The following is a 14161-nucleotide window of genomic DNA, read 5'->3' as shown; positions in this document are numbered from 1 at the left end:
GTCTTAAATGATGATGATGATGATGATGATGATGATGATGATGCCTACTTGTAGTTTGTACTACTGAAATTGTTGAGCGTCTCTGTGGAATTCTTGTGCTAACTAAATGACCTGATAACAGAATGTTTCAATCATTTTTTTTTTCTCTCTTTAATTGACCCTACCTGGTACAGATCCCACACAGACAAGCAGAACTCAAGAATCATCTGAATGATAGTGTAAGTGTTATTTTCCTTGTTGTCAGTGCACCCTGATCTGTCTTGCATGTGCCTTCTGTGTCGGATGGGGAGGCTTGTGTGCTCTGATGAAGCTGGGGGCTCAACCAAGTCACACTCATTCCAGCAGAGAAGCCATACGAAGTGTAGCCCACACCATTGGGGAGGGAATGGGGAGGCTCTATAGACTGGGCCATCAGTCATCCTAGGGGACCTAACCCAGAAATGAAAGCATAGCCCTCCAGGTTGGAGGTTGAGCATAGGGGTGATACTCATGACTTGTAAAAAGCCTGTCATCAAGAACAATTTAACAAAGAATGCCAGATTGCCCTTACAAAGACAAACTGCACCAAGGAACAGCAATAAAAATTATCAGAAAATGGTGACCTGTGCTGAAGATGGCAGAATGGAGGAAACCTGTTGAAGAGGTCAAGACCCACACAGGTTTGTAATGCAATGGGAAGGAGGAGGATCATTTGACATTAATTCACTCTGGACATATACTTCTATATATTTTATGACTGTAGCTTAGTCCAGTTATTGCACACCAGTGAATTAACCACACAGTGGCTGGTCTTTCCACCTATTTATCAACAATGTGTTGCATTTGTTTGTGTTAAGAGTCAACTGCAGGTCCAGGTACCAACTGTTGATCCTCTGCCAATCTTCCTGCATTTCTACAATTTTCAGGCATCGAAATTAAAATAACTTGTTGTGGGATGCTGCACACAGGGTACAAGAAGGTAACCAGCTAGCATTGAACATTAGAGGTTTATTTTTACTAGAAAGCAAACAAGAAAACACGAACAGCTGAGAACAGATTCTCTGTGAAAGGAATGTAAGAGATAGTCCTAATCTATGGGAAGGATTGTCACTGGTTTTACAGATGGAAGATTGTGCCGGCTGTGTGTCATGATCTTAGCGTCATCATCTACATCATCTACAGTTGTCTGGCAGGATGGCAACAACATGTGGCATGTTTGCTGGGTTATCAGACACCAGCCATACACTGCACTCCTCTTCCATTTGGAGGGAAATGGTGAAGACGTCTCAATGTATAGATGGTCGCTGTGGTGGAGCAACTGTCAAGGACACACAGTCATCTTCTCCACAGAGGAGCCAGCATAGCTAACTGGGAGAAGTGAGCTGGAGAACAGGGACACTGATAAAAGAGAAGAATCTGGCACTCTGCCAAGAAAAGATGATCCTGGAGGACAGAGGGGACCGCAAGGGCTCCAACTGTGGCCAAACACTGCAAAGTGGCAGTAAGAAGAGGATGCTTGGTCTGCCACAGAGGTGCCTGTTGGGAAGGAAAACCTGGTGCACAAGAGAAAGCAGACATCTGAGCGCAGAAGTGGAGAGCCGAGGACATGAATGGAACACAGGCAGCAAGCAACAGGCAGGAAGCAAAACTTCCACGAGTGACATGCAGAAGGCACAGGGAATTCCACAAGGCCACCAGAGAGAGCCGCGAGGAAGGACGACTAAGGGTGGTGCCAAGCAGGGCCCTACCAAAGGTGGAGCAACAGAAGACTTGTCAATAGAGACAGGTCTAGAGTTGAGGAAACAGAAAAAAGCTGAGCCATGGTGTCAGCTGAGCAAGGAAGAGCATGGAATGGACAGGTGTCAAGGGCTTGGAAGGTCAGCTCTGCCTCGTGATGGCTGGGTGTTGTGTGCTGTCCTTAGGTTAGTTAGGTTTAAGTAGTTCTAAGTTCTAGGGGACTGATGACCATAGATGTTAAGTCTCATAGTGCTCAGAGCCATTTTGGAAGGTCAGGAACAGTTTGGATGGAGAGTTACATCCCCTGGGCCAGCTGCAGTGCTGGAGTTAGTGGTACAAAGCAGCAGCAGAGGTGGTGTGCCAGGCAGAGGCGCAGGCACTGCACCCGATAGAAATGCCATGCCGTGTAGAGGTGCCATGAGGTGCAGAGGCACCGTACCATACAGAATTGCCGCACCGTGTGGAGGTGCTGCGCTGTGTGGAGGTGCCATGCTATGCAGGTGTGCCACACCACATGGAGGTGCCGCGCTGTGCAGATGTGCTGCACCGGGAGCTGCTGAAGCAGGCAGAGGTACTGCTTCTTTCAGAATGGGTGGAAGTGCTGCGTTGGTAGGTGCCAGAGAGGGTGGAGGTGCCACATCGGTGGGTGCCAGAACAGGTGGAGGTACCACATCGATAGGTGCTTAATTGGAGGCGCTGCATGGGTAGGTGGAGGAGCCGCATCGGGAGGCATCTGGGTCTCCATGGCAGGAGTAACATGAACTGTGGATGCTGGAGCTGGTGACATTGGAACTGTAGGGCCACAGCAGTGAGTGATGTGGTGGAGGAGCCTGTGGGGACAGTGCAGGATGTGAGTGAGTGAGAGGCTAAGAGAGTGGGGACTGGGAACCAATGCTGATGGGCTGGGGCCTGAGGTGGCCAAGAGAGTTGGAAGAGTTGATCCTTGTTGCCAACTAAAGTATCCTGTTATGGAATGGTGCATACAGAAAACAAGAATGTACCCAGGTAACATTGGACACTAGAAGTTTATTTTTACTAGCAAGCAAACAAGAAAGCATGAACAACTGGGAACAGATTCTTCATGGAAGTAATGTAAGAGATTGTCCTAGTCTCTGAGAAGTAGTGTCACGTGGCTTCACAGATATGAGACAGTGCTGACTGTGTCTGGTGATTGTGGCACCCTCTTTACTGGAGGGTCTGTCACAGTAATATTGAACTGATTCAGCTGGAGGCATCTGGTTGGATGGCAACCTGCAGGGCAATGCTGTGTGCTGTGTCATCAGGCACCATCCATACACTGCAGTCATCTCCTTGTGTACAGCAGCAGCAGCAGCAGCAGCATCATCATCATCATCATCTAGAAACAGCCTTTGGAGTTCCCAGCATCATCCACCAGATCATTTATGGATTTTGCCAACAGTAATGATTTATAATGTTTCCTTGGGTCACATCCAAAGCTATTTCCACATCTAACCATTCCGCCATGGTACACCCCCAAAACTACTTCCACATCTAACCATTCCACCCTGGCAGGACTCAGTACATTCAGTAGGTAGCTGAATAGCCACGTTCATACATCAGAGCAGAACTCTAGACAGGGATACATATTGAACTTGTTTCTTGACTTAAGTGCTGTATTCTTGAGGGGCTCTTTCACTAGCATTATACTGGTGCTTCCAATACTGAGCTATGTGCTGGAAGATGAACCTTTGTCTCACTCTTCAAGTCACATTATATTCTGTGCCGTAACATATTTTTGACAGTACTATTCATTTCCTGTCCTCTTTTATTCATCTGTGCCGCCCTACATGCATTACTGTCTCGTCATCACAACCATTAACACAGTTTGGTGTCAGATTGCCTGTGCTCTGTGGACACCACAGTGTGAGGAGAAAGTGACAAGCTAGGAGTTGCGTTCATAACAATTGGAGAAAAGTCTGCAATTCCATCGCCTGTACATTTTGGAGTGACTGTAGAAAGCTAGTTGTCTGTTATCAAAGTGGCTTATAGCTATTTTTGAGACAGCAGGCAATTTGCTCACCAAATTCTGATATTGGTCACAATCCTTAGAAATGACTACTGATGAAAAGGTTAAAGATAAACTTTTAACTAGTTTTACAATCTGAAAATGATATGTTTAACGTTGTACAATGATATATGTTGTGCTGCACTAAATATCTATAATAACTATGAAAGAGTGGCAATATGAAACTCAGTTGGAGTCCTTCTCTTAGTGCAGGGCTTCTGTAATTATACATTGAATGATTTGATCAGGCCGCTAAACAAAAACTAATGTGGAAGAAAGAGAGTGGAACTGTGAAGGAAGTACTCTAAATTATGTTATTTTATACCAACTACAAAATATAAACCCAAGAAAACAAAACTTGTTTCCCTTTATTCAGTTGTTATAGTGGTCTGCACATTAGAAGGCAACTGAATGGTGTGTGGTGTGTGATGCGTGATGTGTTCTGCACAGAGAGCTACAGAGCACATTTTACATCACCACCAGTGTGCTCTCTGTCTCTGTCCCACACGTCACACTCCAGCCATTGAGGCTAAGTAGCCTAATCATACCTCAACTGACATAAAATCATTGCTAAATATTCTACACACATCCCGAAGTGCATGCTACAGGCATATGCAGCAGAATGACATTATTGGCTGGATCGTCGTGTGGTACACTGCTCCTTGTCGTTGCGCATTGCCCCACTACCTGCCTTCTTACAAGCACACAACCGTAACACTATCAAAACTCTCAAGAAATCCAGATTCAAGCTAAGTTACTGAGTCTTTCGTAATATATTTCAGCATTCAAATGGGTTTTATGAATTCAAGTAGGAAACTTAGTTAATTGTAATGCAAATGAATTTAATTCACTTTTTTTTTTCTTTTTTTCGTAGAAAAAGGCATTAATAGTCAGCATTCGGTCCCACGATGCCATGTGAGGTGATTTGATTTGAACACAACAGTATTTTATTAAGCATAATCATATTGAAGTTGGTATGGTCTTGCCCTCCTCTTGACTTTTGAACTTTTTTACCCAGCTAACTATAGGGGAACTACAACTTAAAATGTACTCAAACTGATAATGAGACTGTGCATTTTTTTGCATTAACAAACCATTGCTAGACGTGAAAGAAAAAATAGGTGAGAGACAAAATCCTGGGCCAAATGAGGATTGAAATGCAGACCTTTAACAATAATGGGCATGAAGCACAAAGGTGGCAAATAATTTTTTTACTATGGGTAATTTTTTCCCTTTGTGATCTATAACAATATCCAGTTTAGCTAAACAGAACATGAAAACTTCACTACATGAAAGGGGATAAGTGAAAGAGTTCAGATAAGTTTTAGCTGATGAGTTTTTGTGACATCAGTGAAAATCATGTTGTTTGGTAAATTAATGTTATTCAAGGAATGTGAAATGTTCATCATAGGATGGTGACATGAAAAACTTTTTGTGGCTTCAGTACTCATCATCACAACCTATACATTTATTATAGAAACATATAGATGTTTGTGTTCAACAAATTGTGTGCTACTGATAAGTGTTGTGAATGCAGAAGTACTTTCTTACTGAAAAGTGAATAACCAACAGCATAAAACTAGTGCTTTGTGCAAATATATTGTATAATATTAACTGTCTAATTTAAATCCCAGTATTTTATATAGGTATCATATTTATATATAGTTATATAATGGTGATGTAATAACTGGAAATCAAATAAAGAAAAATGGCAGTGGTCTATATACATTTCCTTTTGGTCAAGCAAAATATGCTGGTTTATTTCATCTGATTGTGTTGTTGACATTAGTTACGCAAGTTGATAATTTTTTTTCCCCCTAGTAGGTCGCACATTGAGACTGTCAGCCTTTATTGTTGACTGTAAGCAATGAAGGCCATGTACTATTTAAGAATGATTTACTCAGAACACTAAATGTTAAAGAAGCATTCTGTTAGATTTTGAAATAAATACAAACATCGTAATTTTATTTTACGTCTGCAGGACTGTTGTTGTTTGGTCCACCTGGAACTGGCAAGACGCTGCTTGCCAAAGCTATTGCCACTGAATGCAGCCTTAACTTCCTTTCTGTGAAAGGACCTGAACTGCTCAATATGTATGTTGGTCAAAGTGAGATGAATGTTAGAGAAGGTAAGAAACTGAGTTACAACTTTTAAGTTCCTTATATACATTACTACCATCACTGCAGCAATAATACAGCTATGTGTTCAGGTATGTCTATTGATCTTTAGTGAGATGAAATCATAAGCATTAAAGACCACAAAGTTTTATTGAGGGGTGCTATGCATGTTGTTGTTGTTGTGGTGGTGGTGGTGGTGGTGGTGGTGGTGCTACAGTCTAGAGACTGGTTTGATGCAGCTCTCCATGCTACCCTATCGTGTGCAAGCTTCTTTATCTCGAAGTACGTACTGCAATCTACGTCCTTCTGAATCTGCTTAGTGTATTCATATTTTGGTCTCCTTCAATGAGTTTTACCCTCCACGCTGCCCTCCAATACTAAATTGGTGTGCCCTTGATGCCTCAGAACATGTACTACCAACTGATCCCTTCTTCTAGTCAAGTTGGCCAAAATCCCTCTTCTCCCCAATGCTATTCAAGACCTCCTTATTAGTTACATGATCTATCTGTCTACTCTTCAGCAGTCTTTTGTAGCACCACATTTTGAAAGCCTCTATTCTCTTCTTGTCTAAACTATTTATCATCCATCTTTCACCTCCATACATGGCTAAACTTCATACAAATATTTTCAGAAAAGACTTCCTGACACTTAAATCTATACTCTGTGTTAACAAATTTCTCTTCTTCAGAAATGGTTTCCTCGCCACTGCCAGTCTACCTTTTATATCCTCTAGGCTTCGATCGTCATCAGTTATTTTGCTCCCCAAATAGCAAAACTCATCTACTACTTAAAGTGTCACATTTCCTAATCTAATTCCGTCAGCATCCGCTTATTTAATTCGACTACATTCCATTATCTTTGTTTTGATTTTGTTGATGTTCATCTTATATCATCTTTTCAAGATCTGCCAGAATTACAATGCCATTGGCAAACCATAAAGTTTTAATTTCTTCTTTGTACACCAAATTTTTCTTTTGTTTCCTTTGCTGCTTGCTTGATAAACAGATTGAATAATTTGGGGCATAATCTACAACCCTGTGTCACTCCCTTTCCAACCACTGCTTCCCTTTCATGTCCCTTGACTCTTATAACTACCACCTGGTTTTTGTGCAAATTGTAAATAGTCTTTCGTTCACTGAATCTGACCCCTGCCACCTTCCGAATTTGAAATAGAGTATTCCAGTCAACATTGTCAAAAGCTTTCTCCAAGTCTACAAAATGCTAGAAACATAGGTATGCCTTTCCTTAATCTATCTTCTAAGATAAGTCAGAGGGTCAGTATTGCCTCACGTGTTCCAACATTTCTACGGAATCCAAACTGATCCTCCCTGAGTTTGGCTTCCACCAGTTTTTCCATTCATCTGTAAAGTATTAGTATTTTGCAGCTGTGACTTATTAAACTGATAGTTCAATAATTTTCACACCTGTCAACACCTGCTTTCTTGGCAATTGGAATTACTATATTCTTCTTGAAGTGTGAGGGTATTTTGCCTGTCTCATACATCTTGCTCACCAGATGGTAGAGTTTCATGAGGGCTGGTTCTTCAAAGGCTATCAGTAGTCCTAATGGAATGTTGTCTACTCTCAGGCTCAGGTCTTTCAGTGCACTGTCAAACTCTTAACACAGCATCACATCTCCCATTTCATCTTCATCTGCATCCTCTTCCATTTCTGTAATATTGCCCTGCAGTACATTGCCCCTGTATAGACCCTCTATGTACTCCTTCCGCCTTTCCCTTCTTTCTTGGAACTGGTTTTCCATCTGAGCTCTTGATATTCATACAAGTGGTTCTCTTCTCTCCGAAGGTCTCTTTAATTTTACTATAGGCGGTATCTATCTTACCCCTAGTGATATATGCCTCTACATGCTTGCATTTCTCCTCTAGCCATCCCTGATTGGCCATTTTGGACTTCCTGTCAATCTCATTTTTAAGATGTTTGCATGCTATGCATAGGTAATAGAAAATGCAGTCATTGTCATGACACAAGAAAAAAGATCATTTGATTTACGTTATAATCTCTGTATTTAGAAGTTGAAACTGCCTCCCCACATCCATCTGTGTGTGCCGCCTAATCTCAGGAATGGCTGTAGGGATTTTGATCCAGTTCTGACTAATAGATTCACTAATTTACTTTAAAGGTTTTCGTGTATAATTTGCAAACATTTGTTAGTAATTGTCTGAATTATGATGAATTAAAGTTAAGTTGTGAAAATGACACCATTGCCACCTAGGGAGCAGCTGCCATAACTCAAAAGAGGACCAGTGACTTGAGAGAGTGGAAAGCGTGACCCAGTTTGCATCTGGCCTGGTGGTGTAGCAATCAAGTGTCTGGCTAGAAACCAAAATGTTGTGGGATTGAATCCCAGCTGGGTCCGTTTTTTCACTCTGCATTTTTAACCTAGCAGTCACCTCTCAATGAAGTGGAGATTCAACAGAAATGAAACATGGCAGATTCCATGTTACACTGCAGATTCCCATTTTCCATTTGGGAAACTGTTTAGGAATACGCCAGTAGCCCAATTGACACACAATTGATTGCAGTCATTTCAGAATGACTGCACAGTAAAAGGAAAAGAAAAAGTGTGAATCCGAAAACTGTGGTTTTCAATATTTTCTGCATAAAGTAAAACATAGCATTGGCTGCAACTTTGCTTTGTGTATATAAAGTCAATTTTAAAGCAACACAAAATATGACTAAACATTCACCTTTCTGCTTTCCTCAAGTCAAACATAGATGTGAATATGATTCTGTGCATGCTGGGGCGAAAGATAGTCTGTTATTTGTGTGGACAGTTTCAAATTATACAGAAAACTGGTAAATGAATGTTCACTGGCAAGAAAGAGATTTAGACCTTTTAAAGATCGTAAGGACATGGGCATGACATTCTTGAATGGGACACAGAAATTTCCTGTATATGAATACACATGAGTTCTAAATACATCTACAGATGGTTCAAGGAGACATTTTGAAATGTGACAGCAGTTTCAGACTACAATTTTTTCCTTCCCTCACACTATCAATTGCTTTTAATTCACTGCAAATTCCTCTAACAATGGCCAGGGAATTACTCTAGTTTGAAGTATTCTAATAAATATGACTAATAACGAAAAGATTACCACCTTATCACATGAAGCGAGACTTACAGTTTAAGACAGTCAAATATTTTAAACCAGTAGTTTCCTGCAATCATCTTAGAACAATTGCAAAATGAAAAAAATATGGGAATCCAAAATATGTGGTGTTTTATTTTTTGTGCCTCAAGAAAAGAGGTTTCCGAAAAACTACTTCAGCAACTGTGCTTTGTTTACATGCAGAATGTTCTTTCAACAACACAGGAAATGACTCAAGTTTCAGCTCTTTGCTTTCCTTGAATAACACCTAGATGTGGACATGATTCTATGCATAGCACAACAAAGAAGTTTGCTGTAAAGAGTCCACGACTAAGAATTGTTTGGAATGAATCTTGCCCATGCATCACAGTGCATTCTAAGCTTCACAAGAATTGTGCTGTAACATGACATAAACATCTACATCATTGTGTTTTTATTTTCGTACCCTCCCACCCACACACACACACACACACACACACACACACACACACACACACACACACACACAAACCATGATTTGCATCAAACGTTTACATTGGTTGTAAAGATATTATTTACAACATGATGTGCTCCCATCATTGCCATGAGATGTCACTCCAGATGCCTGTTCTTTATGGAACACACACATTCACACTTCCAGACAACTTTCTTGATGTGTGTTGATGATATTCACTTGTTTTCTGAATAATTTTATTCATCAGTAGCAGGCAAATTACGTTATGGCAGTCAAGTTGTCAACATAGTAGGTGAATATGGATTGGGGGTAAGAAATGAAAGAGGAAGCCGTCTGGCAGAATTTTGCACAGAGCATAAATTAATCATAGCTAACAATTGGTTCAAGAATCATAAAAGAAGGTTGTGTACATGGAAGAATCCTGGAGATACTAGAAGGTATCAGATAGATTATATAACGGTAAGACAGAGATTTCGGAACTAGGTTTTAAATTGTAAGACATTTCCAGGGGCAGATGTGGACTCTGATCGCAATCTATTGGTTATGAACTGTAGATTAAAACTGAAGAAACTGCAAAAAGGTGGGAATTTAAGGAGATGGGACCTGGATTAACTGAAAGAACCAGATGATGTACAGAGTTTCAGGGAGGGCATAAGGCAACAATTGACAAGAATGGGGGAAAGAAATACAGTAGAAGAAGAATGGGTAGCTCTGAGGGATGAAGTAGTGAAGCCAGCAGAGGATCAAGTAGGTAAAAAGACGAGGGCTAGTAGAAATCCTTGGGTAACAGAAGAAATATTGAATTTAATTGATGAAAGGAGAAAATGTAAAAATGCAGTAAATGAAGCAGGCAAAAAAGAATACAAACGTCTCAAAAATGAGATCGACAGGAAGTGCAAAATGGCTAAGCAGGGATGGCTAGAGGACAAATGTAAGGATGTAGAGGCTTGTCTCACTAGGGGTAAGATAGATACTGCCTACAGGAAAATTAAAGAGACCTTTGGAGAAAAGAGAACGACTTGTATGAATATCAAGAGCTCAGATGTAAACCCAGTTGTAAGCAAAGAAGGGAAAGCAGAAAGGTGGAAGGAGTATATAGAGGGTCTATACAAGAGCGATGTACTTGAGGACAATATTATGGAAATGGAAGAGGATGTAGATGAAGATGAAATGGGAGATATGATACTGCGTGAAGAGTTTGACAGAGCACTGAAAGACCTGAGTCGAAACAAGGTCCCGGGAGTAGACAACATTCCATTAGAACTACTGATGGCATTGGGAGAGCCAGTCCTGACAAAACTCTACTGTCTGGTGTGCGAGATGTATGAGACAGGCAAAATACCCCCAGACTTCAAGAAGAATATAATAATTCCAATCCCAAAGAAAGCAGGTGTTGACAAATGTGAAAATTACTGAACTATCAGTTTAATAAGTCACAGCTGCAAAATACTAACACGAATTCTTTACAGACAAATGGAAAAACTGGTAGAAGCCGACCTCGGGGAAGATCAGTTTGGATTCCGTAGAAATTTTGGAACACATGAGGCAGTACTGACATTACGGCTTATCTTAGAAGAAAGATTAAGGAAAGGCAAACCTACGTTTCTAGCATTTGTAGACTTAGAGAAGGCTTTTGACAATGTTGACTGGAATACTCTCTTCCAAATTCTGAAGGTGGCAGGGGTAAAATACAGGGCGCGAAAGGCTATTTACAATTTGTACAGAAACCAGATGGCAGTTATAAGAGTTGAAGGGCATGAAAGGGAAGCATCAGTTGGGAAGGGAGGGAGACAGGGTTGTAGCCTGTCCCCGATGTTATTCAATCTGTATATTGAGCAAGCAGTGAAGGAAACAAAAGAAAAATTCGGAGAGTGTATTAAAATCCATGGAGAAGTAATAAAAAATTTGAGTTTTGCCGATGACATTGTAATTTTGTCAGAGACAGCAGAAGACTTGGAAGAGCAGTTGAACGGAATGGATAGTGTCTTGAAAGGAGGATATAAGATGAACATCAACAAAAGCAAAACGAGGATAGTAGAATGTAGTCGAATTAAGTCGGGTGATGCTGAGGGAATTAGATTAGGAAATGAGACACTTAAAGTAGTAAAGGAGTTTTGCTATTTGGGGAGCAAAATAACTGATGATGGTCGAAGTAGAAAGGATATAAAATGTAGACTGGCAATGGCAAGGAAAGTGTTTCTGAAGAAGAGAAATTTGTTAACATCGAGTATAGATTTAAGTGTCAGGAAGTCATTTCTGAAAGTATTTGTATGGTGTGTAGCCATGTATGGAAGTGTAACATGGATGATAAATAGTTTGGACAAGAACAGAATAGAAGCTTTCGAAATGTAGTGCTGCAGAAGAATGCTGAAGATTAGATGGGTAGATCACATAACTAATGAGGAGGTATTGAATAGAATTGGGGAGAAGAGGAGTTTGTGGCACAACTTGACAAGAAGAAGGGACCGGTTGGTAGGACATGTTCTGAGGCATCAAGGGATCACAAATTTAGCATTGGAGGGCAGCGGGGAGAGTAAAAATCATAGAGGGAGACCAAGAGATGAATACACTAAGCAGATTCAGAAGGACGTAGATTGCAGTACGTACTTCGAGATAAAGAAGCTTGCACACGATAGGGTAGCATGGAGAGCTGCATCAAACCAGTCTCAGGACTGAAGACCGCAACAACAACAACAAACTTTTGCTGAATGTTTCTACAGCTAATAACTATTAAATATGTAATCAAACTACTCACATGAACTGGTAATGGCGCCTTGGTACGTCGTAGCAAATGACGTAGCTGAAAGCTATGCTATCTATCGTCTCGGCAAATGAGAGCATAATTTGTCAGTAAACCATCGCTAGCAAAGTTGGCTGTACAACTGGGGCGAGTGCTAGGAAGTGTCTCTACACCTGCCGTGTGGCGGCGCTCGGTCTGCAATCTGTGATAGTGGCGACACGCGGGTCCGACGTATACTAACGGGCCACGGCCGATTTAAAGGCTACCACCTAGCAAGTGTGGTGTCTGGCGGTGACACCACAGTTTTCTTATGTCTGTCTTTCCTAGTGTATTCATATTCATATGGTGCTGCTGGATCAGTTGTTTACATCCGCAAATTAAAACGTCTCCACAGGAACTACCATGTATTATGCAATACCTCCCCTACATGGCACAATATATGTCACGATGTACTGATGAGTGTCAATATTTTTAAGCTCCTGCCGTGTCCTTCAATAGATTGTGCAAACCGTCAATACTACTCACAGGCAGTATTGTGCAATAAATACTGTGCAAGTGAGGACACCTTAAGGAGTTGCTCTTGATAAAGAAATATACAGCATAACATAAGGGTTGCTAAAAAAATTGCTTGACTGACAGAAATCAGAAAATGGACTGCTTTGTAAGTGACTGTAGCAAATAGGATGACTTACAGTGTAATATGGAACCCAAACAAATGTGAAAATTGGTTTCTTTTTGCACACGTAGATGGTGATCATCATTCCAAGAAGTTTTGGGATTGTAGCCAAATAATGTCGATTTCTTGCAATGATATTTTGTCTGACGACCATTCAGTCATCTTCAGGTTGTGATGAAGCAAGTTGAGATCTTTTTACTTCCTCTCTTGTTTTGCCACTGTAGCGGTTCCACCTGCTTTTATTTGTTCGTCAGTTGATGATTGTCCTCAGTTTCAACGTACTGCATTGCTACACTGGCTGAAAAAATGGGTTGTGAATTCTGGCACTGACTACTGTAAATTATGTAGCCGACAGGTGCACAGTTGTGTTTCATAGCACTTTAATTTCACTGTTAACCCTCCCCCCCCACCCCCCTCCCAATAATAAACTGTTATATGGCCAGTGCACTATTGTTCAAACTTTCCATAAGCCTCATTAATAGTTTGCGGGCGAAACTCCACATACTGCTACGATAGTTTACTGTTGAGCAGCTACAAGCAGTAAAATCTAACCACTAAGTTCACAGTTCTTGAAGAATAATCAGGTAAGTATGGAGCAGACACTGTCACTGTTTTTACACATGGCCTACTTGTTTAACACTTATTTCTCACAGTTAAATTGAAGCATTGTTGTTGTTCTAACCAGCACAAGTTATTCATCAGAAACTCGGCTGTGGACTGACTGTCTCGTGATCAAAAATCGGGCCCTTATATATCATCACAATAATAGGTACTGAAACTACACATTGTTTAAAGTTAAATTTACAGAAATTGCAATTAAAACTCATTCAATTAACTGAATACATCAAAAAATTCGTTCCTTTTAACAGTTTCTTCTACTACGAGATTTAGGCCGAATTATTTGTTTAAATCACGAAATTAACACATATAGTTACACAAACAATACTTTTGATAAAACTGTTAATTACCTTGGAATTAATTCAGAAATGGTTTTGCTAACATGTTTTCAAATAGAGCCAAATAGATACTTTAAGATTACTAGTATTTTGTCTTCCAAATGTTTACAATTATTACAGAACATATATTTTTTTATATGACAGCGCTGGCTGTTGGGGCCAAGCGGTTCTGGGCGCTTCAGTCTGGAACCATGCGACTGCTACGGTCGCAGGTTCGAATCCTGCCTCGGGCATGGATGTGTGTGATGTCCTTAGGTTAGTTAGGTTTAAGTAGTTCTAAGTTCTAGTGGACTGATGACCTCAGATCTTAAGTCCCATAGTGCTCAGAGCCATAGAATTTAAGTTACAAAACAATTACTGATT

General features: G+C 40.6%; 1 protein-coding gene across 1 annotated transcript in view; it reads left to right on the top strand.

The window, feature by feature from the left end:
- LOC126162686 (peroxisome assembly factor 2) overlaps nucleotides 1-14161 on the top strand; it is a 132414-nt gene that overhangs the window by 57860 nt on the left and 60393 nt on the right. Inside the window, exon 6 of the mRNA XM_049919340.1 lies at nucleotides 5724-5870. Coding sequence (XP_049775297.1) covers nucleotides 5724-5870 — 147 coding nt within the window. The remainder of the gene's footprint in view (nucleotides 1-5723; nucleotides 5871-14161) is intronic.

Source organism: Schistocerca cancellata, chromosome 2, assembly GCF_023864275.1.
Source record: "Schistocerca cancellata isolate TAMUIC-IGC-003103 chromosome 2, iqSchCanc2.1, whole genome shotgun sequence".
Lineage (NCBI taxonomy): Eukaryota > Metazoa > Arthropoda > Insecta > Orthoptera > Acrididae > Schistocerca > Schistocerca cancellata.
Note: the sequence above shows the minus strand (reverse complement) of the source record. Positions and strands in the feature narration are given on the sequence as shown.